Consider the following 22,243-nt stretch of genomic DNA (forward strand, 5'->3'; position numbering starts at 1 on the left):
AGTATCACTGCAAAATCTCAAATGGGTTGAGATCAAGTGTATGTGAAGGCTATAGCATATGATTCACATTGTTTTCATACACGTCAAACCATTGAGTGAGCTCTTGTGTCATGTGGATGGGGGAATTGTCATCCTGGAAATGAGCACGCTCATCAAGATGTTTCAACATTGGATAAAAGCAGTGGTGGAAAGTAATTAAGTACATTTACTAAAGTATAATACTTAAGTACAATTTTGAGGCACTTGCACCTTACTTGAGTTTTTTTTCATCTTATGCCACATATATACATTTCAAAGGGAAACATTGTATCTAACTTTGCAAATGAAAGCTTCTGCACACCCACACAGGTGTTTTCAATGACCCCGGCTGAGGCAGGAGTTACCTGATTTCACCAAACTCTATCCACTTAGAATGTTAAGTGGGTATGTTTCCTTGCCCCCACAGGTTCAACAAAATCAACATAAGTGTTGTAACAATGGAAGCCCTGCGAGGTTGCAGGGCCCATTCTGAATAGTGAGTACTTTTACTTTTGATACTTTAATTACATTTTTCTGATAATACTTTAAGTACTTTTACTTAACTTATATTTGATGCAGGACTTATGACTTTTACTTAGGTAAAGCATCTAAATACTTCTCCCACCACTGGATAAAAGTGATTGATCACTTTGTAGGGCGGCTCGATTATGGAAAAAAAAATAATCACGATTATTTCGATCAATATTGAAATCACGATAATTTTAACACCATTACTCGTTGACTTCTGGAAATATGTTGCAATTATTGAACTTAAACAGTGGAAACCGTTAAATAAATCAACTGTTAAAAAAAAACCAACTGAAATTTGCCTTAATACTTTTCCTATTTAAACTTTATTTTTTCAGTTTACTTGCAAAACGTAATGAGCTAAATAATAGTTTTTCTCGATTATTCTGTTTTTGTGATCATTGGGAGCCGAAATCATAATCACGATTACATTTCGATTAACTGCACAGCCCTATCACTTTGCGTTGATTTCAAGGGACCCTTGTGGGACAAGCAGTCACACCATGGCAGGAAAATGTAACTCAAAGCACAGAGCCATCAGAACCCCACACAGAGCCAAGCATTCAGGCATGTACAGATTCAGATTTAGACTGTTCAGTTCCAGTCAAAAGGATTGCTCATCTGTCTTTGTGACTGAAGCTCCTGAGGCCCAATAATCTCTCTTTTAAAGTCACTTAGATCTTTTTCTCTTGATATAAAGTCCTATTTAAAGCTACCTCAGCTTTTTTTATACATCTTTATAAATCATAGTTTAAATTCTTAATTGTCTGAATGTCAGGGTTTTCATCGAATATGTCACCCATCAGAATCAACAGGGATGATCTAGTAGCCTAAGTATTGTACCAGCAGCTTTATTTTACAGAATCCAATATCAACACAAATACATAAAATGAAAGGAAAAACATAAGGTAGAACAAAAAATGCATTATTTAGGCAAGATTAAGGCAACATACTTGCGTTCCAAGTAGAAGAAGAGGGATTATGCAGTACATGAAGCATCATAACACAGTGGAAAAAAGATATTTTGCCTATAGATAAAGCACCACCATGTGACAAACCAAAGGCTCTCATGGAAATGTCCAGAAGCTATTCACATGGGTTCTGGATGACTATCAGCAGATAGTCGTTCTCTGCAGAGACATAAAAGAAGACAAATGTAGTAAAAACAGAGCCTCTTCTAAGTTACAGCTGTTGGCTGTAAATGTGCGTTTATTTCAGTGGGCCGTTTATTAAGTCAATACAAATCTAACTATTACACACTCACCTGGTGCAACCAAGATCTCATGTTTCTTGGAGCGAATGCGGAGAAAGGTGAGGTCATTCTGAGGGTCAATGTCCCTCACTGTGCTCCTGGCATTCATCGTGAGGCGGCGAAGAAGTCTTGCGTACAGAACCGTCGTGGAGTTATCTAAAGTTGTTCTGATGGGAATACCTGAAAAGATCAAACGTTTAGTCATACAATATTGTAAACCTTATGTCCCAGATTAAAAAAAAAACAACAAAAAAAAACTGTTGTGCTGGAGATTTAGCTAGCGTTAGGACTTTTGGCTTACCTTCTGCATCGATAATTATTGTTCCAATAACACCTTTATGGGCTTCGATCCTCTTCAGTGTTTCCTCAACTTCCTCCTGCAGGACAGAATGAAGATGATTAATAAAACACCCACTTATTAAATGTACGTTTCACAGAGTCTGCTAGCTAGCTAGCTAATTAAACAGTAGTTAATAAACAGCAACTGTAAGGATGCTTGATTTTATTTCAGTTAGCAAGGTTACAGTAGGGTAAGTTAGCTAACGTTAAAGTAATTGATGCAACTTCGGTGTTTTCAGTTATCTAACGTTAATATAAGAATTAATAGGTTCATTAATAAATTTAAGAAAACGCTTCCGAAAATAAACCATGCACTAGCTAAACAATAACTTACGCGCTCAGTTCCTGCCATTATGTCTGTGAACGGCTGACACAACTCCCCTGCCTTTTCTCCGCGTCTCTCTGTTGCCAAGAGAAACGGAAGAGACGATGTTTATTGACAAAATGCCAAATGCCCATGACAAAATGCAATAAAGATACAGTTATAAACAACATTAGCACACGCATATAAAAAATAATGTATGTAAAAATATATGATGGACATAAAGTGAGAATACAAAGGACACATTACATAAAAATAAATAAAACAACACAAATCAAATCAAATTCAGTAAGAGGGGAATAAGCTTAACGGAAGAAACGTCATACGTAAACGGAAGTGTATAGCGTAGCCGTCGTTGTGTTGAGGTGGGCTGTTAGCTGTTATCTTTACTGCAAAAATGCCGGAGTTAGCGGTGGAAAATGTGGTCGTTCACCCACTGGTGTTGCTCAGCGTGGTTGATCATTTTAACAGGTCAGTAAGTTCAATGTTTGTGTTCAGTCCTGATGTCAATTTGGAAGTTAAAAATGTCCAGGAGCGTAACGTTGCTGCTAAGCTAATGTTAGCCCTGCTGAGTCAGAGCCCCATTGCAAATGAATGCAGAGATGACCAAGCTAGTTAGCTCAGTGAAATCAGTTTCGTTCGTCACCTAGCCAGTGTTAGAAAACAATATTTGTTAAACCCTTAAACGAATCAATAATACACTAGGTTTGAATAGTAGTTGAACTCGCTACAACGTACCCACTAATGGTATCATATAGTCATTCATTTAATTAGCGATGGATAACGTATTTGTGCATTAGCTTAGCTTACAGTAGCATCCAAGCTAACGACTATGTTTATGAGTCATAGCGTTCACTTCTGACAAAATTATGGCAATATAATTTGTTTTGTTTGACAATTCAATCTACAGGATAGGAAAAGTTGGCAATCAGAAACGAGTGGTCGGTGTCCTTCTGGGATCATGGCATAAAAAAGTTCTTGACGTCTCAAATAGTTTTGCAGGTGAGTGACATTGTGACAGCCTTTTGGAGGGCTTCAGAGAAACCTGTTCAATCAAGAACAGTGAAGTCCTTTATGGTCCTTCACTTCTTGTAATGTAACTCAATTGTATCTTTTCATTTAACCCTCCCTGCCTGCTAAATACCCACATATTTAAAACTTTATGCACGCCAGTTTGTATAGCAGGCCTTCTGTTATAAATGTGTATTTCAGAGTTTTTAAGAACTTTAGAAAGCTTCCTCCACAGCCACAGAAAACATTACTCAACTGTTTTCATAGGCTGAGTAGTAGGTAGTAGACTTATGTGTAAAAACAGTGGATGGCCCCTTAAGATATTTGAATATGCGTTAAACAGAATTTTACGGTCAACTCATAACTGCTACAGCACTATATGAAGCAAAATTATACTAAAAGTCAGCAAATGTAAGTCTGCCACAGACAGATTTAGTCACTTCTTTAATTCATTGTCAATGTTCCTTTTCAGTGCCATTTGACGAGGATGACAGGGATGACTCAGTGTGGTTCCTGGATCATGACTACTTGGAGAACATGTATGGCATGTTCAAGAAAGTAAATGGTAAGGCACTGCCTATTCCCTAATCCCTGTTTTACGTGATGGGGTAACCCTGATTTTATACTTGTGAATAACGGTCTTCCCTGGTTTTCAGCCAGAGAAAGAATAGTCGGATGGTACCACACAGGACCCAAGTTGCATAAGAATGACATTGCCATCAATGAGCTCATCAAACAGTACTGTACCAACTCGGTATGTAACTGCTTAACGTTTTTCTCTGCATAGTTTGCATGTGTTGAGACATCCCCTTGTTCTACTTATATTCATTCTGATGTTGAATAAGTCGCTCATATATTTGTCTTTTATCCTACCAGGTGTTAGTCATTATAGATGTGAAGCCCAAAGATCTTGGTCTACCCACAGAAGCATACATCTCTGTGGAGGAAATACATGATGTAAGTGAATCATGGATTGCATTAAAGCAGACTGAAAACTAGTTGTTTTCAAAAGTGTTTTGGAGTGAGCATTTATTTATTTAATTATAAATGACATAATAAATACATTTTCATTTGTGTGAGTTTGGTGACGATGCATGCAGGGTTTCCTGGACACAAGTCTGGAGATTTTAGGTTTTATGACTACTCTTTGTATTTAAAGGTGCAATATGTAATACTGACAGCCAGCGTTTAAACTAGTTACTGCATTCCAAATTCAAAATACTGGAGAGTCGTCTCCCCCGGCCCCTCCTCCCCAGACTCAAGGTTCACGGAGGTTGCAAGGTTGAGAACGCAGCATCCAACAATGTTGCTAGATGCTTGTCTCACATAGCCAGACATTACTCCACATCACAGCGGCGTAGCTAACGTTAGATGCTGGCTATATTGAGTCATAAAAGCCCACGCTCATGCGAAGCTCTGTACCCGACTGACAGACGCACTGTCTCGGCTTAAAGTTACGGCAACAATCGCTAAACGCATTACAAACTCATGGTCCTCTCTACCTGACTGACGGACACACTTTCTTGGCTTAAGATTACTCACCGTTGGTCGGCTACGGCCGCTCGACAGGCTACACGGTTGTTTTTCCAAAGTTAAATTGCATGTTTCCATTATGATGAATTCAAACTTGCGGTTTCTGTCATAGGTTTGTCACAGTGGTTGGACCGTGGCCCGCTTGCCTGGTCCTCCGGTAATGTTAGCAGTTATCGTGTGTTAGCATGGCGGCGTTAGCCAGGACCAGTCGGGATCACTTCACTGGCCGTCTCAATTTTTTTTTGCGAGTAACCAATTCAAGTACTCTATATAATTCAATGTGAGTACACAAATGTTGAAATTACATAACATGCCTGTCCCTAGTAGCCGTGATAAATTAGCCTGAAGCCTAATGCTTACCTGTTCAAGAGGAAATTGGCCAACTCTGCGTCCTTTTGGGCTCCAAGCTGTCTCCAGCTTTCATAGAATTTCCAATATTATACCTGGGTTTAATTACGTCTCTGATCATGCAACTTTTTAGAAATGCTGAGGTTTCTTAGGTTGGGTGTAATCTGTTTCCGTTGATCCCATTTGTTTGTTTGTTGCTTCCATGGCTGTACTACAGCTGTAGCGCGCTGGGTTTGTGTTTTTACTGGTATATCTGGCATCCCGGCCCAGCTGTTAAAATAGTCAGTCGATACCAACACGCAGGCCAAAACACAGACATTCCGTCATGGAACGTAAATTTCAAAGGAGAAAATACTGGCTTTAGCATTGTTGTCAGACAAGATGACATATTGTGGTCATTTTTGGATTTAATACAGTAAATATATTACATATTGCACATTTTAATCTGTCCACAAGGTAAATTGGGAGGCCTTTTGTAAGGGCTGTAGTTTTTCTTTTTTGGTCCGAGTATTCCCAGTGAAATGTGACCGTTTGTACTGCAGTGTTATCATCCTGTCACATCTATTGGTTTCGAACACTGCACTTTTATTTGAACAGTTTTGTAATGCTAGTTGAAAACAAACTTTGGTTTAGAGTTTCAAGTATTTTCATTGTTGTGATTTGCTATTTGTAGGACGGTACTCCAACATCCAAGACATTTGAACACGTCACCAGTGAGATTGGAGCTGAGGAAGCTGAGGAAGTGGGTGTGGAGCACCTGCTCAGGTACTAAACAAACCTTTGATTCACACACTTTGCTACGCTGTTAACCTAGCCTGGGAAAACCCTGACGAACTTCCCGCAAATTTGAGATTTGCTCTGCAAGTCTGTCTGGCCAAGAGCCCGTTCAAGCCCATTTCGAATTTTTCCAAATCGAGGCACCAATTGCAACCGTTGTTTGTTTACATTCAACATGACGGCCATCGAAGCGCAGCAACCCGTTGATGCCGCTGTCGCTGCTACGTCACCCGGGTCGTTGGTCTGATTGGTTGAAGGCAGTGTTTCTCACACATAGACTAATTTGTGGCGGTGCGCCACAGAATCAACACTGACCGCCACATATTGCGTTTTGTTATTCTTTATTTTGCTATTTAAAACACGCAACGTATTCGTTCAGCTGCATTTCCTTTCCCTGCTGTCCCTCCATCTCTCTCTCACACACACACACACACCCCACCCACCCCCCCCCACACACACACACACACACACACACACAGCCCCTCCCCTCCCTGCACACCGCATCTGTCTCGATCAGCGAGATCATCCCTGGAACCAAGCCCCCAGGAACAGCGCCATGTCTAAAAGCAACCATGGGCTTAGCGGCCAACGGTGGAACTGCACCCCTCTGGCCCAGAAAGACTTTTCCCATAGACTTTGCATGGTGAAAGAAACTTCTATATCATTTCAATTTCTATTTCAACTTACCAGCCCGAACACTTAAAGGGTCCTTGTTTGAAAGGTCACGTGTTTAACATTTTTAACATTCAATAGTAGCCGAATCCAGAGTTATTAAACTAGGCATGATGAATCGCGCATAATGAACGCGAGCAGACCTGGAGCAGACCCGCGCGACTGCGCCCGCCCATGTCGCCCTGCACTGCGCATGCTCATATGACGGTGGTTCTCCCGAGGTCCTATAGCTGTAATAATGGATATAACTAATGGTTGTAATTCACCATGTGTTCTGTTAATACATCCATGGTATTATCTTATGATACATCCGAGGGATGTATGGATGCTGTAAAGCCTGTAATGTGGATGTAACGTCAATAGCGTTTCCCAAACTGATGGGGCTGTCCTCCTCCCAACCACAAATTGCTTTCTAATCTGTGGGAAACACTGAAAGGACTATTTGATCACACACAGAGGAATTTGAGCAGTGTCCGTTGGTGATGCCCTTTTGGAAATGGGCTGTGAAGGAACATTCCCCAGACCCACTCTGTTACAACTGAGAAGGGTCTGGTGTCAACCGGGCTACTGTTAACCATGTAATAGCCATTTTAGTCACCACAGTAAATAATTATTACAGTACAAAGTATAAATGCAACTTTGCTTCTACTTTACTATAATTACCAAAAGTGCAAGGACATATTGATGAAAATTATCAACAAATGATAACTCCTTGCACAATGTGTTAAGACATTCATACTCATGCCCACTCACCTCTCATCTGCTACATACCATATACAGAGATATCAAGGATACCACAGTGGGCACCCTGTCGCAACGGATCACAAATCAGGTTCACGGCCTGAAGGGGCTCAACTCGAAGCTGTTGGACATCCGCTCTTACCTGGAGAGAGTGACGGCAGGAAAACTTCCCATCAACCACCAGATCATCTACCAGCTGCAGGATGTCTTCAACTTGCTGCCAGACGTAAATCTACTGGTATGTTGTTTATGTTTTAGGGGCTTTTACCATGTAAGCATTTTAGTAACCATTGGTGTCTTTTGAATTGTAGTAATTGTAATTTTACTTAATTTAAGTGACATTTTGTTTATTTTGCTTATCCTATGTGACTGGATTTTTAACAATGAGCACACTTAGTATGTTATAAATACTGCACAATTACAACTACTGCACAAGTTTGAAATCATTCAGTGAACCAAAGATGTGGAGAAGAAAACAAAAAAAACTGAACTGAAAACTGAGCTGAGATTCTCATTTTATCCACTGGAGGGCAAACTTAGTCAGATTAAGTGAGACACACTGCTACTGCAATACTGTTTTCCAAATAAAATTTTGTGATGAACTTTGAACTCTACAATTCCATTTAAAAAAAAAAAAAAAAAAAAAAAGTTATCTACAGTTGGTTAGTTGATAAAATACTTTCCCTTCATTTTTATCACTTTTTTTTGTCCAATGGTTTCACCATTCCTTTGTAGAATTGCATGACAGAAAGCAGTTTGCTTGTAATCTCAATAATTATTATTTAGCCACTATATTCTTGTTCATTTCATATTGTATGAACATGTGTGTTGTATTGCTTTAGGTTTTGTGTTGCTGAATGTTGTTTCTGTCTGCAGGAGTTCACAAAAGCCTTCTACCTTAAGACCAACGACCAGATGCTGGTGGTCTACCTGGCCTCGCTCATACGCTCTGTGGTGGCCCTTCACAACCTGATCAACAACAAGATCTCCAACCGAGACGCAGAAAAGAAGGAAGGACAGGAGAAGGAGGAAGGCAAGAAAGAGAAGAAAGACGACAAAGAGAAAAAAGATGATAAGGACAAAGACAAGGAGAAGGAAAAAGCTGATGGTGCCAAGAAAGATGAGAAGAAGAAAAAATGAGTGTTCTCCCTTTTAGGTCTTCTCTCAAATCATGTCATCTCATCTGGATGGTGCTCTACTTTCTGCCCACAGCCACAGTTCTGTATGTGGGTCTCAGGCTAAAAGTAGGACTCTATAAGGGGAATGGTGTCATTTGAGATCTGGCCTCATGGTCACTAGTGGCACTCATAAAGACTGTTATCATACAAAGATGATGATGTTTGCGTCTTTGGTGTTTTGAACTATGAGAACATGTTTATTCTGTTTTCATAGTTCCTGTGCTCCTGCTGTTGTACAACACCTGGGGTTGCTTTTTTTTGTAAGATGGAAAACGTTCTGTTTCCTGTATCACTCATTAAATTGGGATCATTTAAAAAAAAAAAAAAAAATGGGTTGTTTTCACTGTTCCTATTAAAACATTCTAAATTAAGGCAGTATGACTCTAACATTAACACAATTGATACCATACAAACATGGCAAAACTAACAGATCTATAAAATATGGTAATACCACTTCATAAGAGATTAAACCGTAAGTCAAATTTGCATTCGCTTTATTGGCTTATTATTATTATTATTATTATTATTATTATTATTATTATTATTATTATATACATACAAGTACAAGTTAGCCAAAGCATGTGCTGGAAGTACACAGTGAGAAGTCATTAAGAAATATATATATATATATATATATATATAAATTAAATAAATAAATAAATAAATAATGTGATGCAATAGTGAGTAGGTATCGGTGTATTTGGGTTACAAGAGTCTATAAAAATCCGTACAGTTCTAAACTCGCTACAGAGCACATGATGCAATATAACCACGCGCAGGGAGCAGTGTAGTGCTTTTAGTGAGGGGAGTCGGAACTGTCATCAGTTATATTTTTATAACTGCGTCATCTGCCGCTTCTTTAAACCGTTCGCAGTTGCATCGCTTGTCACCGTTACCAAAACATGCAGTAGCCTAGTAGTTGTGACCAGTGGCGCATTTTAACCTCCGGTTGCGTCGGACAAATCAGATTATCGGGAATGTAAACTGGATTCTGACGTAAAGGGATTATACCCCGGCAAAGAAGCATAGCATAGGCTACTGCTCGCGGTCCGTCGGCAGCATTCGGTGAAGAAGAGAGCAGCTCGTGCCACCTCCAGTCAACAAACCCTCCTCCCTCTCGCTCTTTACCTCTCTCTCACACTCAGCACCTGAGCATGACTTTTCAGATATTTCACTGCGACTGAACAGGACCCGCCGCAGGTAACATGGCTTCGTATCTGCAGGTGAGGCTGTAAACTGTTTGCTGCTGGCTTGTTCGGGGATTTGTTAACTAGTGCACTTGTCAGGGTGTGGTTGTGCTCCGTGCAATGTAGGCCTGTTTTGATAGACTGCAGGTGGCACGAGCCTTCCAATCAATATTGGAGTGTTTCAATTGTGCTACACTAAATGAGCGTTTGATGTCCGTTAACCCTCAAATCTCAGTCGTGTGTGTGTGCGGGAATAAACCATGGATGTATAAACAGGTGGTTGAGAGGCTCGGCGTTGCCAGGGGCGCAAGGAATGGCTTCACTCTGGTTCACTTTCTCCACAGCGCTGTGGAGAAAGGTCTAGTAATGCGAGACTACTGTGATGACGCGTCTCTGGCGCGCGTTGCTGTCAGAACTGTATACCTTTTTGTACGGAGTTGAAAATATTGGCGCCTTCTTCGTGTTTCAGATCGCTGATGATGAGAAAGGCCATGAGCTGGACCTTTTCTGTGTCCCCAGACATTATGAGAACGATTTGGAAAAGGTGATCATCCCCCATGGGCTTATCATGGACAGGTAAACCAATCACCACCTGCAACAAACATTAAAAAGGACTCTGGTATTTTTGTTAAGTCATACGTTTCTTTCTGTTTCACTGCCACATTTGTCTAACAAATCACTGTAGCCCACATCCTGAAGTGCATTTGAATGTGGATTTGTGAGGCAGGGGGTTAAATGTCCAGTGCAGTGAAATGCATTGTAAGCAATTATGTTTAAGTGCAAAATCATGTAAAGCATCTCCTCCTTGTCCATAAAAACTGTAGGCCTACTGCATTCACCATTGCATCGTTTTTTTTCTTTCTCTCCCTGCCCTTACTATTTTGTGTGTCCTACTTCTCTGATCCAGGACAGAGCGCCTGGCCCGCGACATAATCCGGGACATGGGGGGACACCACATTGTAGCTCTGTGTGTGCTAAAAGGAGGATACAAGTTCTTCGCAGACCTCCTGGACTACATTAAAGCACTGAACCAGAACAGTGATAAATCAGTCCCCCTGACAGTGGATTTCATTAGGGTGAAGAGCTACTGTGTAAGCTGCCTTTTCTCATTTAATTTCCAGGAAGCACTTGTGCTAATGTGAGGTGTGTGATATGGGGTGACAAATGAGAACAATCTCATTAAATCAGAAATGGGCCACTGCAGTAAACATTTAAAAATGTATAGTAAATGTAGATCTATTTCGACCTCACTCAGACCATCACCTCGGTCTTAAGGCTGTTTTATGCTTCTGCGTCGAATCGACGGCGTACCCCCGCAGACCCCTCTCTGCGTCTACGCCGGACCCTACGCCGTAGCCTGACATGCACCTCTCGAAAAATGTAACTGCACGACGCTCGGCCGTGGCTTGGTAGCGTTGCGTTTCCCCTGACTCATTTCCTGGTTCTCCTTCTCCATAAACAACATGAAATCAAGGAGAGGGTTAACTTTTCCTGCTGACGCACAGCATGTGCTCTCCGTGCAGCGCGCAGTAACACGTGTCGAAAATAAACAACACAAGGCATCAGTGATAGTTTTTATTTCGCCTCTAGAGGCCACTATTGTAATGCATGATGCCAGCAGACCCTTCTCAGCTCTCGCGTACTGTGTAATGTAATGGATGCAACCAGAAAAAACTATCGGTATGGATTTTTGCCGATAAAGATAGTTCCACCTATCAACTATCGGTGCCGATTAATCGGCAAAACAGATGAATCGCTCGATCTCTAGTCGTAACTTACGATTTGTGGTAAGGATTTTTCTGGGGATTCTAGCAAAAGAAATAAGACGAGTCGGATAATGTTACAGTAATGATATTGTCTCCTCTTTGTGTCCCCCAGAATGACCAGTCAACAAACAGTGTCAAAGTCATAGGAGGGGATGAGCTGTCCAATCTCTCAGGCAAGGTTAGTCCACAAGTGTTTGTCAGGCAGAAATACTTCAATTACACAGTCTTGTATGGCTGTATACTTCATCAAATGTCCTTTTTCATTTTTTTTCTGCAGAATGTTTTGATTGTCGAGGTAAGACTTTTCTTCTTTAGTCTGTTTTTTTGGGCGATATCGTAAAATCAGTTTATGTGAATTTATATTGTGAATAAATGTATATCATGATATTGTAAATGACATTTCAATCCAATTCAATATTACCATACATAAATCCTGCTCACTGATTTGCAATACTGTTCACAATGATATAAATACCTTGGCATAAACAGAATGCATTCATCTCTATCGTTGAAAAATCCACATCATCTCACAATATGCATTGTCATGTCACCCAACCCTTGTGTTGTGTTTATTGCATTTGTTCATTGTTTTAAAATGGAAGACATCATTTTAGAGTAAAACCAATTGGAGATAAAACACCAAAGTCTTTGTACATGAGTTATATAAATGTCATATTTTTTATGTATGTTATGTTTATGCCTCCACTTTAATGTGACCACTTCCTGTGTCCTGCATTATAAAAAGGATATTGTGGAGACAGGAAGGACGATGCAGACGTTACTTTCCCTGCTGAGTGAATGCAATCCCAAGATGGTTAAAGTTGTAAGGTAGGCACCCTCCAGGAGGCTGAATTATAGACCTTCACTGTAACTGGCTGGTATGTCCATAGAGCGAGTGCATATAACAGGGCTCTTAGCTAATGGACGCTCTTCTTTAGGACTGCTTTAGAGATGTGATGGAGGGAGGGAGCAGCTTAAGAGTTAATCTGCCTCACTAATTTAACTGCACTGTGGAAGTAGAGGCCATTTCTCTGATTTATTCCCGATAGCAGGTTGAAACAGGAAATGTGTTTGAAGCAATGTGGGTTTCCTCTGATGCTTGCATAAAATATAGTATTTTTTTATTTTTTATCTACTGTATATGGGTAGGGTCATTTGATTTCTATTGTTTTGATGTTGGCCCTATAATCATTTATCGACACTATGTCTCTTGCCAAGCTTCCATTGTGAATAACAATTCTTAACTGAACTATATATTTAAATAAAATTCTTAAATTGCCAGTTTACCCAATTCACATACTACTCACAAAAAACACTTTTTTCCCACATAGTCACATAGTTCCTTATCTTGCTGAGATTTTGTGATAGGAACCACCGACCTTTCTGCTGCCACCCAATACAACGGGGCTGAATAGACTCTTTAGAGTCACTAATTAACCTAACCTGCATGTCTTTGGACTGTGGGAGAAAACCCACACAGGCATGAAGGGAGCATGCAAACTCCACACAGAACGGCTCCAACTTAGAACCTTCTCTCTGTGAGGCGACAGAGTTAACCATCCTCAGAAACAATATGCTTCACTTATTCAGAATCCTTTTAATCCTTTTTCCTTCTGTGAATTGAGCTTTAAGACAGGCAACCTCTATTCATTGGCACCACTTAGCCTGTTTGGCCAAGGTGTTGTGCGAGTGTACCAGGCAATAGGTGCCATCTGTCAGGATTAAAACCTGCACTGAAAAGGTTGCAGTGACAACTTATTTTTCTCTTTGGCATGTTAACATCTCTTTTAGGGCTTTTGTTTCAAATATCCTGTGTTTTCTCTGTGTAATTCCAGCCTTCTGGTTAAGAGGACCCCGAGGAGTTCAGGGTACAGACCAGACTGTGAGTGCCTCTTTACTCAATTCACACTAAGACGTATTATCTATAGTCTATATTCACAACGTTCCACTTCCGGGATTGCTCCGGTGCCGCTGGAAATTCCGCCGGATGACCCACATTTAGGCTGGATGTCTGTGATCTTGGGCTTTCTTTGTGTTGGCATTTTAAACTCCGGTGGATTAATGAGGACTATGGTTAACTGCTCCTCAGATCTCTGCAGGGTAAATCGAGACCGCTAGCTAGACTATCTGTCCAATCTGAGTTTTCTGTTGCACGACTAAAACAACCTTTGAACACACACGTTCCACCAAAACAAGTTCCTTCCCGAGGCTATTTTGCAGAGGCGCTGTTGCTCCGTACGGTGATTAGCGCCGCCCAAGACGATTGTGATTGGTTTGAAAAAAATGCTATGTAATGTATAAAGTGTTGTCAGAATCAGAAATACTTTAATAATCCCAGGGGGAAATTATTTTCGTTACCACTCCAGGTATACAAACAATAAAAAACATATATTATCAATACTTTAGACATATATAATAAAAACAAATATACAGTAATAATATATAAAATATGAAATGTACAGCATATGCAAATAGTGCAATAAAAAAGAGAAATGATTGTCTAGGTTGAGATGATTTTAGTGCGATAAAAACATATTAATGCTCATTTCATGCCAGTCACTCACATGTGTGTCTGGTTCTTTAAAGGGCTGGTAAAGTGTTATTTAATAAAGCTGTTTTCCATGCAAGATTAACAGTGAGTTCAGGAAAATGTAGTCCAAATATAGCCGAGCCTGGCACTTATGCACTAATGCATGCCTGAAAACCCCCTGCTCACACTGTCTCTGATTATGTAATGCTTTTAGGTTTGAGTTGGATAATCTCTTTTAAGATTGTCCCTCAAGGACAGCTGTTACTGTAGGCGTTTTGACTTCCCACTACATAGCACTGACAGCATAAGTACAACTCTACACAGACGGTAAAAGAGCATCATGTATTAGTTCACGACAGAGCTTCTGTTAACCGTAAATGTTTCCGCATCTCATTTTAGGTCAGCCTGTCAGTTTTACTTCACTTAATGCACTTAAAAGAAGTTGTCTGTTTTCTTTATATGACTCACAGTGGTGGTGTCTATATTTTTATTTCAGACATTGGTTTCGAGGTGCCAGATTCCTTTCTGGTGGGCTATGCTTTGGACTACAATGAGTACTTCAGAGATCTTAGTGTAAGTTTGCTGCAATTGATTACTTAAAGGTCCCATGGCATGAACCTTTCACTTTATGAGTTTTTTTAACATTAATATGCGTTCGGGCCAATCTGGAATCTTGCTCCTTATGAGGTCATAAGGAGCAAGGTTACCTCCCCTTTTTCTGCTTTGCCCGCCAAGAGAATTTGGCCCGCCCATGAGAGAGAGACATCATGGCTTTCAAACGAGCAAAGTGGCAGTTGGTCAAGGCCACACCCCCACCCTCCACCTTGCCCCCCCCCTCTCTCCTCCTCAACAGCTACAGACACAGAAATGGCACATACTAAGGAAATCTCATTGTGGGACTGGCTCTAGTGGCTGTAATTTTGTACCAAGGCTGAATTTCGGGAAAGAGACTTCAGATACAGTATTAGGGGACCACTAAAACATCCAAAGAGCACCATGTCATGGGACCTTTTAAGATGAAAAGTATGAGGATGGACGTCTTTTTAAACAAATTCCATGCTACATTTTAATATATACACTTTGCACAGTATACTGATAATCCTAGATAACAGTTTTTGCAGTTGGCATACAAAATATCAGTGTAGTTTACTCTTTTGTTCAAACAGGAAATGTGACGCATGCATGATGTTTATCAATCAAACGCCACTACCAAGTAAACAAAGAGAAAATAAAATGTTTTTCCAAATATTTAATCCTCATTTTTTGTTTTCTTTTGTAGCTGTGAATAGTTTTTTTTTTTTTTTCTTTCTTTTCCTTTGGATGACTACTGCTGTTTCGAGTACACATTTTGTCACACGTAAATAGAACTGCACCATCTTTAATGTTATTAATATGCTATCATGACATGTCAAAATGTGAAAAATGCCTTTTGTGGTGGAGGAATGCTAAATAATTATACTTCATTCAAATTTAATTACATTTTTTCTCAGAATCTAAAAAGTCCATGACTATTTTGTGGTTAATTATAGAATGTAAAGACCTCCTCAGGTGGTAAAACGGTCTCTTTAAAAAACAATACAGAGGACATGACCTTAGTGCCCTCAATGGTAACTACAGCCCTGGACTAGCTGAACAAAATGTTGAATTTGAACAGAAAATCTCATTTCTGGACAATAGAAATGCGTGAAAAACATGAATTGACTTGTCTCTGGTTTATTTTCATTTGTTTCACAGCACATCTGTATACTGAATGATCAAGCCAAGGAGAAGTACAAAGTGTGAGCAGATGAAGTGATGCGAGGACTGAAATCAATGAAGACTAGGACCACTGTGATGCCCCTCCTTAGCTTTGCTGTGTTTTGAATCTTTATTTATTTTTCTACATAAAAATCCACAAAATGTGAGTTGTGGGTTGTAAATAACTTAAATAATATTTAATTTCTCCCCTATGAATAAGTGGGATCAATTGTGTATATGAATATTTTGGTTTGGTTGTTACATTTTAATTTATTTATTCACTAATGTGTATAGACATTACCTGTAAGTTGCAGTATTATCTTGGAGATAGAAATAGAATAACATTAATTTGTTCAATTCACACGTCTCAGGCTACTGCTTTATGTTCACTGAGCTGTCAGTCAAATTAAAGTAGCCTTCCGTTTATGTCTCTCTTTGACTTGTATATCCTCTCATTATGCCATAAAGTGACTGACTTGGAATGTACTTTATGATTTATTTCATATGTTTACAGCAATATAAACCTCGTTGAAATCTCGAGTCCATTTTTTTTCTTTTCTGTTGCACTTTTTCAGTTATCTCAAATTGAGTAACGTTAACGTATTTCATGTTTAAAAATAACGTAACTCTAGCTACTTTAGCCATATTCAGGTGAAAAGTGACTTTCAATTCCCTGTCTTATTGTTCATGTGATAATCTTTGCATTATATAATGGGAAGTAGCCTGTACAGCTCCTGATATTAAACAGAGTATCAGGTGCACAGCAGTGGCAAAGCTCAACGAAAACAAAAACTGCGCAACTCAAAGATCTGTAATCTATAATATTAATCTAATCTATTTAATGTGGGCAAAAACCGTGTGTTTTAGGTCGAAGCCGTCATTGATGAAGTGGCAGTAAATGTGCGTGTAAAGTTGGCAGAGGGCAGGGAATTTGTTTGTGTAACTAGGAAAATGATGGAGAGGGTAGACTTTATTCGTTTTATTTAGGAACAACATTTTCTAAATTGTGTTAGGGCCCCGAAGAAGAAGACTTGTGTTAGGGCTTCTGGCGTCACCAGTGACGTCATTGTCCTAAAACAACACAAGCCCTAAATAACATCGATATCATGGATGTGTATTAAGAGAACATATGCGCTACACGGAAAACGTTTAGGATGCTTATGTGCTTGACACGGTACGAAAAGCACAGCACGAGCACGTAACATCACTAGTTTTTAGAGGTTTAGAGGTATAAATTAACTGTATTTATCAGGTGAATATTTAAATTACCGGACATTATAAGAATACCCTTTAATACATTTTAGCTAGACCGCTGACGTTACAGGGAGAGTGACATTAGTAAAGTTACACGTAGTGCGAACATTAACAAAAGATGTCCTATAAGTAAACAGCATTGCATTGGAGATAAGCCCGTCAATGCGACACTAGCACATAGCATTGCATTAACTTTAGCTTTGTGCTAGCTTACCGTTTCACCTTGTGACGTCGAATATGTGGGACAGCTCGAGCGCTTTGACTTTTTTCCATGCATTTTCCCCCCATATCTGTTTTCCCCCCACGGTTTTGACATAGAGAGTTTTGCAGGCGATAAATAGCTTATAGCCGTGCTGCGACTGGTTAACAGAAACAATTTAGCAATTTTAGGCTCCGTCGGACCTGAAAACCCAGTTTCATGCTGTAACGTTACTTGGCTTCTAGTTAGTTTACATACTTTGGACTTTCAGTGTGTGACGTTAGTGCGTGCATGTTTCTTTTTGTAGCTCTTATCCAATTTTCTGTTTGTGCTTTATTACCGAGCAGCTACAATGAATATTAAAGAGGAGACGATAGCCATTTTAAAGCAGTTTGACAGTGGGAACAAGTTCTCCTCTCTGTCGGTGCTGCCCAAAGCCTCAGTGCTGATCCCACTGGTTGTGAAGAATGGAGAGCTGTGCACCTTGATGACCCTGCGTTCAAAAGAGGTAACCTAAGTGGATGTCAATTTTGGGTGGACTAAAGCTGTCGGTTTGATTTTATTAACTTTGTTGGGTTTTTTTTGCAAACTTTTTTCATCGTTTATTGTTGTTTTTAGCAGATTGTACAGAATTCAAGATTGTGAATTTACAAGTATGTTCAGCATTTCCTTATAGAAAACAAAGGACAAGGGGTATGTGTATACCAGCACCTTGGCATAAATGGTTTGGACAGTGGTCTCACACAAGGCACTTAAGCATTAAATCTGTACTTACACATAAGAAATACATGATCTAATCAACTTAATTAACTGACTTGTGTGTCTCTGCAGCTGAGGACCAGTGCTGGTGAGGTGTGTTTCCCGGGCGGGAAGAGAGACCCCAGTGACAGAGATGATGTAGACACAGCTCTGAGAGAGGCAGAGGAGGAGATAGGTCTATCACCTGATGATGTTCAGGTGGTCTGTAGACTGGTCCCTCTCATCAGTAAGGTAGGACAGTACAACTGTCCGACACCTGCCCATTGCACATACTATATATTTTTTGCATATTCTGCACTCAGTCCATTCAGCCTCTTTTTTTCTTATGTTAAACTATTTTGTATATATACTGTATATACAATACCGGTCAAAAGTTTGGGGTCACTTAGAAATGTCCATTCCACCCCATTATAGACAAAATACCAGCTGAGATCAGTTGCATTGTTTTTTTAACCAGGGCAGCAGTTTTCAGATTACATTATATTGCTTACATTATTGCAAAAGGGTTCTCCAATGTTTTCTCAGTTAGTTTTTTAAAATGATATCAGATTAGAAAACAGAATGGGCCTTAGGAACATTGGATGAATGGTTGCTGATAATGGGCAATGTAGATATTGCATTAAAGATCAGCCACTCCTTTCTACAACAGTCAAGAACCCTTTTGCAATTATGTAAGCACATAATGTAATCTGAAAACTGCTGCCTTGATTAAAATTAAAATAACAATTTCTAAGTGACCCCAAACGTTTGACCGGTAGTGTATATATTTTCTGTATTTGTTTATTTTATATTAATGTTCAACATGTTTGTTTGTTTATGTATGCACCAACCACCACAGCAAATTCCTTGCAAGTGTTAACTTGCTTGGCAATAAACCCTTTCTTATTACAAATGATTCTTCCCCTTCAGGGCATCAGCTGCTTTGGGTCCATCTCTTTCTCACGTTACCCCCTCCCATCTTTATCTCGTTTAACAGAGTGGTCTGTTGGTGACCCCGGTGGTTGGCTTCATAGAGGAGTCATTCTGTCCCTGTCCAAACCCAGCTGAGGTCAGTGCCGTGTTCACAGTCCCTCTGGACTTCTTCACCAGTGACCAGGACCACGACGCTATCCACAGTGTTGCTAGGACGATGGGGTCACTGCACTCATTTTATTTTGTGGACCCTGATTCAGGAAGCCAGTATCACATATGGGGCCTCACTGCCGTGTTTGCCAGACTGGTTGCTACCCTTGCTCTCAGGAAAAAACTTGAGTTTGATGTTGTTTTTGACCCTGACAATCCGTTAGCCTTCTTCCTACAGATTCTACATAGAAGAACTAGTAAACTATGACCAGGTGATTTTACTGATGTTGGTATGGCATTTGTGACAATACAAAATACCTGAAGCCAGATTTGTTATATAACTGCAGCACATTAATTTACACTATTAATTGTGAGGCTCAGAGTGCAATGTGCAACTTTACTTGCATGCAATATTTGAAAGATTAATATAAAAACCTTTCAGAGCTTTTTTTTTTTTTTTTTTTTTTTTATAACAAGTGCATCTAAAACTTAGAGGGGGGGGAATAAATTAATCAAGACATTTATATTTTTATTAATTTATTTAATGTAGCAGCAGGATTACAGATATAAACAGAAGAGTATACAAATGTCCAGACCAAGGCAAGGTACATGTTAATAATAGTTCAGATGTATGATAACACACTGGGGTTGACCTTTATCCTGACTGCAGGGTCTTAAGGCTAGATACTAAAGCTCAAGCTACACAGAACGGATACAACAGAACTGTTGGAGAATGTGAAATAGAAAGCGAACTAGGTAAAGTGAGCAAACTGATTACACACAAGATACAGCTCACAATATTGGCAATTAACAGTTAATTTATCATGGTTGCTCCTTTTGATCAAGCATTTCACAGCAACAATAGTAATGTTGACAAGCACATCAACACAAGAAAGCTCTCCATAAAACAATCTCCACGGTCTCGTCCCTTTTACCTCACATGTACAAATCTCACGAGGCATGAAAACATTTTCAACAGAAAGTCACAAACAAGTCGACAATTCACTGGTGAAGTTGCACAATATTAGGTTGAGAGTACTCACTCTGATATCCTGCAATGGATTTCCAAAGAGACTATGTTAAAACTTAAATAAATCTGTCTGTATGGGCTATGGTTATGCTTGTGTTTAGAAATAAAAATGCAATCACTGAAAAGTGTCCTGATGTTAAACGGTCCTAGAGAATAAAAAGGACAAGGAGCCAAATAGCAATGACACAAAAGGGACACCAGTAAACACAGCAGAGTAACAGTTAAGTTATCAAGGCACACAAAGTTCTGTTGAAAGCATCACAATTAAAGTTCAAGATACCCCCTGCAGTATATTTCACATTTAAATATACATGGATATTCATTTACATGACTTGAGGACAAAACTGATATTTTGTAAAGATTTGTGTGCTATCTCCACCACCATTAAATTAATGTTTCACGTTTTTTTTCAGGTGGAAGTGGCTATTCGAAGAGTCAGACTGAGCATCCTGGATTGCTCAAAATTAAACTGGATGTGAAGGAACATGAAATTACACCAAAATCCAAGACAAAACAATCTGACAAATGTACAGTAATACAAATGACAGTTGCTGCTGCCACCCCACCCACCCTCTGTGCCTCAAAATATAGGTTCTCTACAACTGTAATTGGTCCGATGTTAGATGTAGAGCAAGCTCTATGTCCACACCATGAGGTAACATTTACATTCATGAAACTGAAGTCACAGGTTGGCTTTCTGTGTTGGTATGGCTTTAAGAGGCATTACTGTTCTGCAATTCTTCCGCAACATCATGTGCTCTTAAACTCCCCAAGAGGAATGGAATGCTTGGAAACATCACTACTGCGCTCTAACCTGATCTACAGTTAATGGATGAGTCAAAGTGCCATTTGAGATGCATGACATTAAAAAAAAAAAACAAAAGAAAAAACACACTCACACGCACGCACGCACACACAAGAAAAACCTAGCCCATGTATTATGTTATACAGGTTGGGTAAAGTCAGTGGTAGAACGGTTGAATTAAGTTCCAACATATTTGCTTGATGTCCACTTAATTACATTTCCAATTTCAGTCCCACACTTCACAATAAACCTGCGCTTCATTTCAGGAAAACATACCAGCAATGATATTCTGTGCTATAAGCATAAACCAAAAAGTTTAGTTTTACAAAAATACTCTACATTTTGATACATGGATACAAAATTCTAAAAAAGATAAGTTACTTCAAAATGGATCGCTAACAGCTGCAGGACAAAATAGTATGCCTATGAAAATGTAAACAAATGCATATGTGAGCAATACTACTCTAACATTTGAATTATTCTCCAAAAGTGTCTATTTGATCATGCTAAATTGGCTACTGTTGTAGATATGGAAAGTACAGCAGTGTTATTTTGCATCAACAAATAGAGTAATGTAATGTATCAAACTGGTGGAAATGTTAATGAGAGGTTAACTGATCCATGAAACAAAGTACCTTTACACATCTTTTATACATCTTGTACTTAAAACATGCTGAATTACTATCTATGTCAGAGCTGCATAATTTAAATGAGTACAAATGAGTAAACATTATGAGGGCATTTATGAGACAGATTGACGACGATTCACAACAGGAGCTTTGGTAGGTCTGGGTGCACTCCAGTCTGACCCCGCAAACAGCCAGCTCTCTAGACTCAACTCTGCTTCAAAACTAACAATGTCAGTGCTATTGATAGAAGTATAAACTGTTAGGAACTAACATCACATCAGAAGTGCCCATCACTCCTGCACATAGCACCATAGATAAGAATCAAAATGGCGGCCTCTATGTAACAGAGACTTCATTTACCAGTGAGCCCCCCTGTTCACAACACAGGGGACGGGTACTGGATGCCAACTTCACATTGCGCCGGCCTGCACGCGGTACCAACACTGAGACAAAAACTTAAATATCTAAACAATACAAGGTAAAACAGTCTTAAGTGACAGATTGTACAGTAAATAGTACAAAATAGCAATACGATGAAAAATCCTTCATTTCAATGCACAAACTAA

At 39.5% G+C, this 22,243-nt stretch overlaps 4 protein-coding genes across 4 annotated transcripts; 3 read left to right on the forward strand and 1 right to left on the reverse strand.

The window, feature by feature from the left end:
• Positions 1-1,381: 1,381 nt before the first annotated feature.
• LOC120564184 (dynein light chain roadblock-type 2-like) lies at positions 1,382-2,627 on the reverse strand. The gene is made up of 4 exons (XM_039808969.1): positions 2,472-2,627; positions 2,100-2,175; positions 1,811-1,978; positions 1,382-1,676 (listed from the first exon to the last, which is right to left on the reverse strand). Exons 1-4 carry the CDS (start codon positions 2,487-2,489, stop codon positions 1,633-1,635), a joined length of 306 nt encoding a protein of 101 aa, XP_039664903.1. The 5' UTR covers positions 2,490-2,627; the 3' UTR covers positions 1,382-1,632.
• Positions 2,628-2,773: 146 nt separating this feature from the next.
• psmd7 (proteasome 26S subunit, non-ATPase 7) lies at positions 2,774-8,870 on the forward strand. Its single transcript, XM_039808968.1, has 8 exons — positions 2,774-2,930; positions 3,370-3,461; positions 3,943-4,035; positions 4,127-4,224; positions 4,347-4,427; positions 6,025-6,116; positions 7,581-7,779; positions 8,418-8,870. Exons 1-8 carry the CDS (start codon positions 2,857-2,859, stop codon positions 8,679-8,681), a joined length of 993 nt encoding a protein of 330 aa, XP_039664902.1. The 5' UTR covers positions 2,774-2,856; the 3' UTR covers positions 8,682-8,870.
• Positions 8,871-9,441: 571 nt separating this feature from the next.
• On the forward strand, positions 9,442-16,479 carry hprt1l (hypoxanthine phosphoribosyltransferase 1, like). The gene is made up of 9 exons (XM_039808970.1): positions 9,442-9,942; positions 10,376-10,482; positions 10,814-10,997; positions 11,785-11,850; positions 11,950-11,967; positions 12,418-12,500; positions 13,508-13,554; positions 14,699-14,775; positions 15,937-16,479. The coding sequence occupies exons 1-9, from the start codon at positions 9,925-9,927 to the stop codon at positions 15,982-15,984; spliced, it is 648 nt and encodes a 215-aa protein (XP_039664904.1). The 5' UTR covers positions 9,442-9,924; the 3' UTR covers positions 15,985-16,479.
• Positions 16,480-17,333: 854 nt separating this feature from the next.
• Positions 17,334-21,125, forward strand: nudt7 (nudix (nucleoside diphosphate linked moiety X)-type motif 7). Its single transcript, XM_039808135.1, has 3 exons — positions 17,334-17,900; positions 18,224-18,382; positions 19,128-21,125. Exons 1-3 carry the CDS (start codon positions 17,745-17,747, stop codon positions 19,479-19,481), a joined length of 669 nt encoding a protein of 222 aa, XP_039664069.1. The 5' UTR covers positions 17,334-17,744; the 3' UTR covers positions 19,482-21,125.
• The last annotated feature ends 1,118 nt before the right edge of the window (positions 21,126-22,243 follow it).

Source organism: Perca fluviatilis, chromosome 8, assembly GCF_010015445.1.
Source record: "Perca fluviatilis chromosome 8, GENO_Pfluv_1.0, whole genome shotgun sequence".
NCBI lineage: Eukaryota > Metazoa > Chordata > Actinopteri > Perciformes > Percidae > Perca > Perca fluviatilis.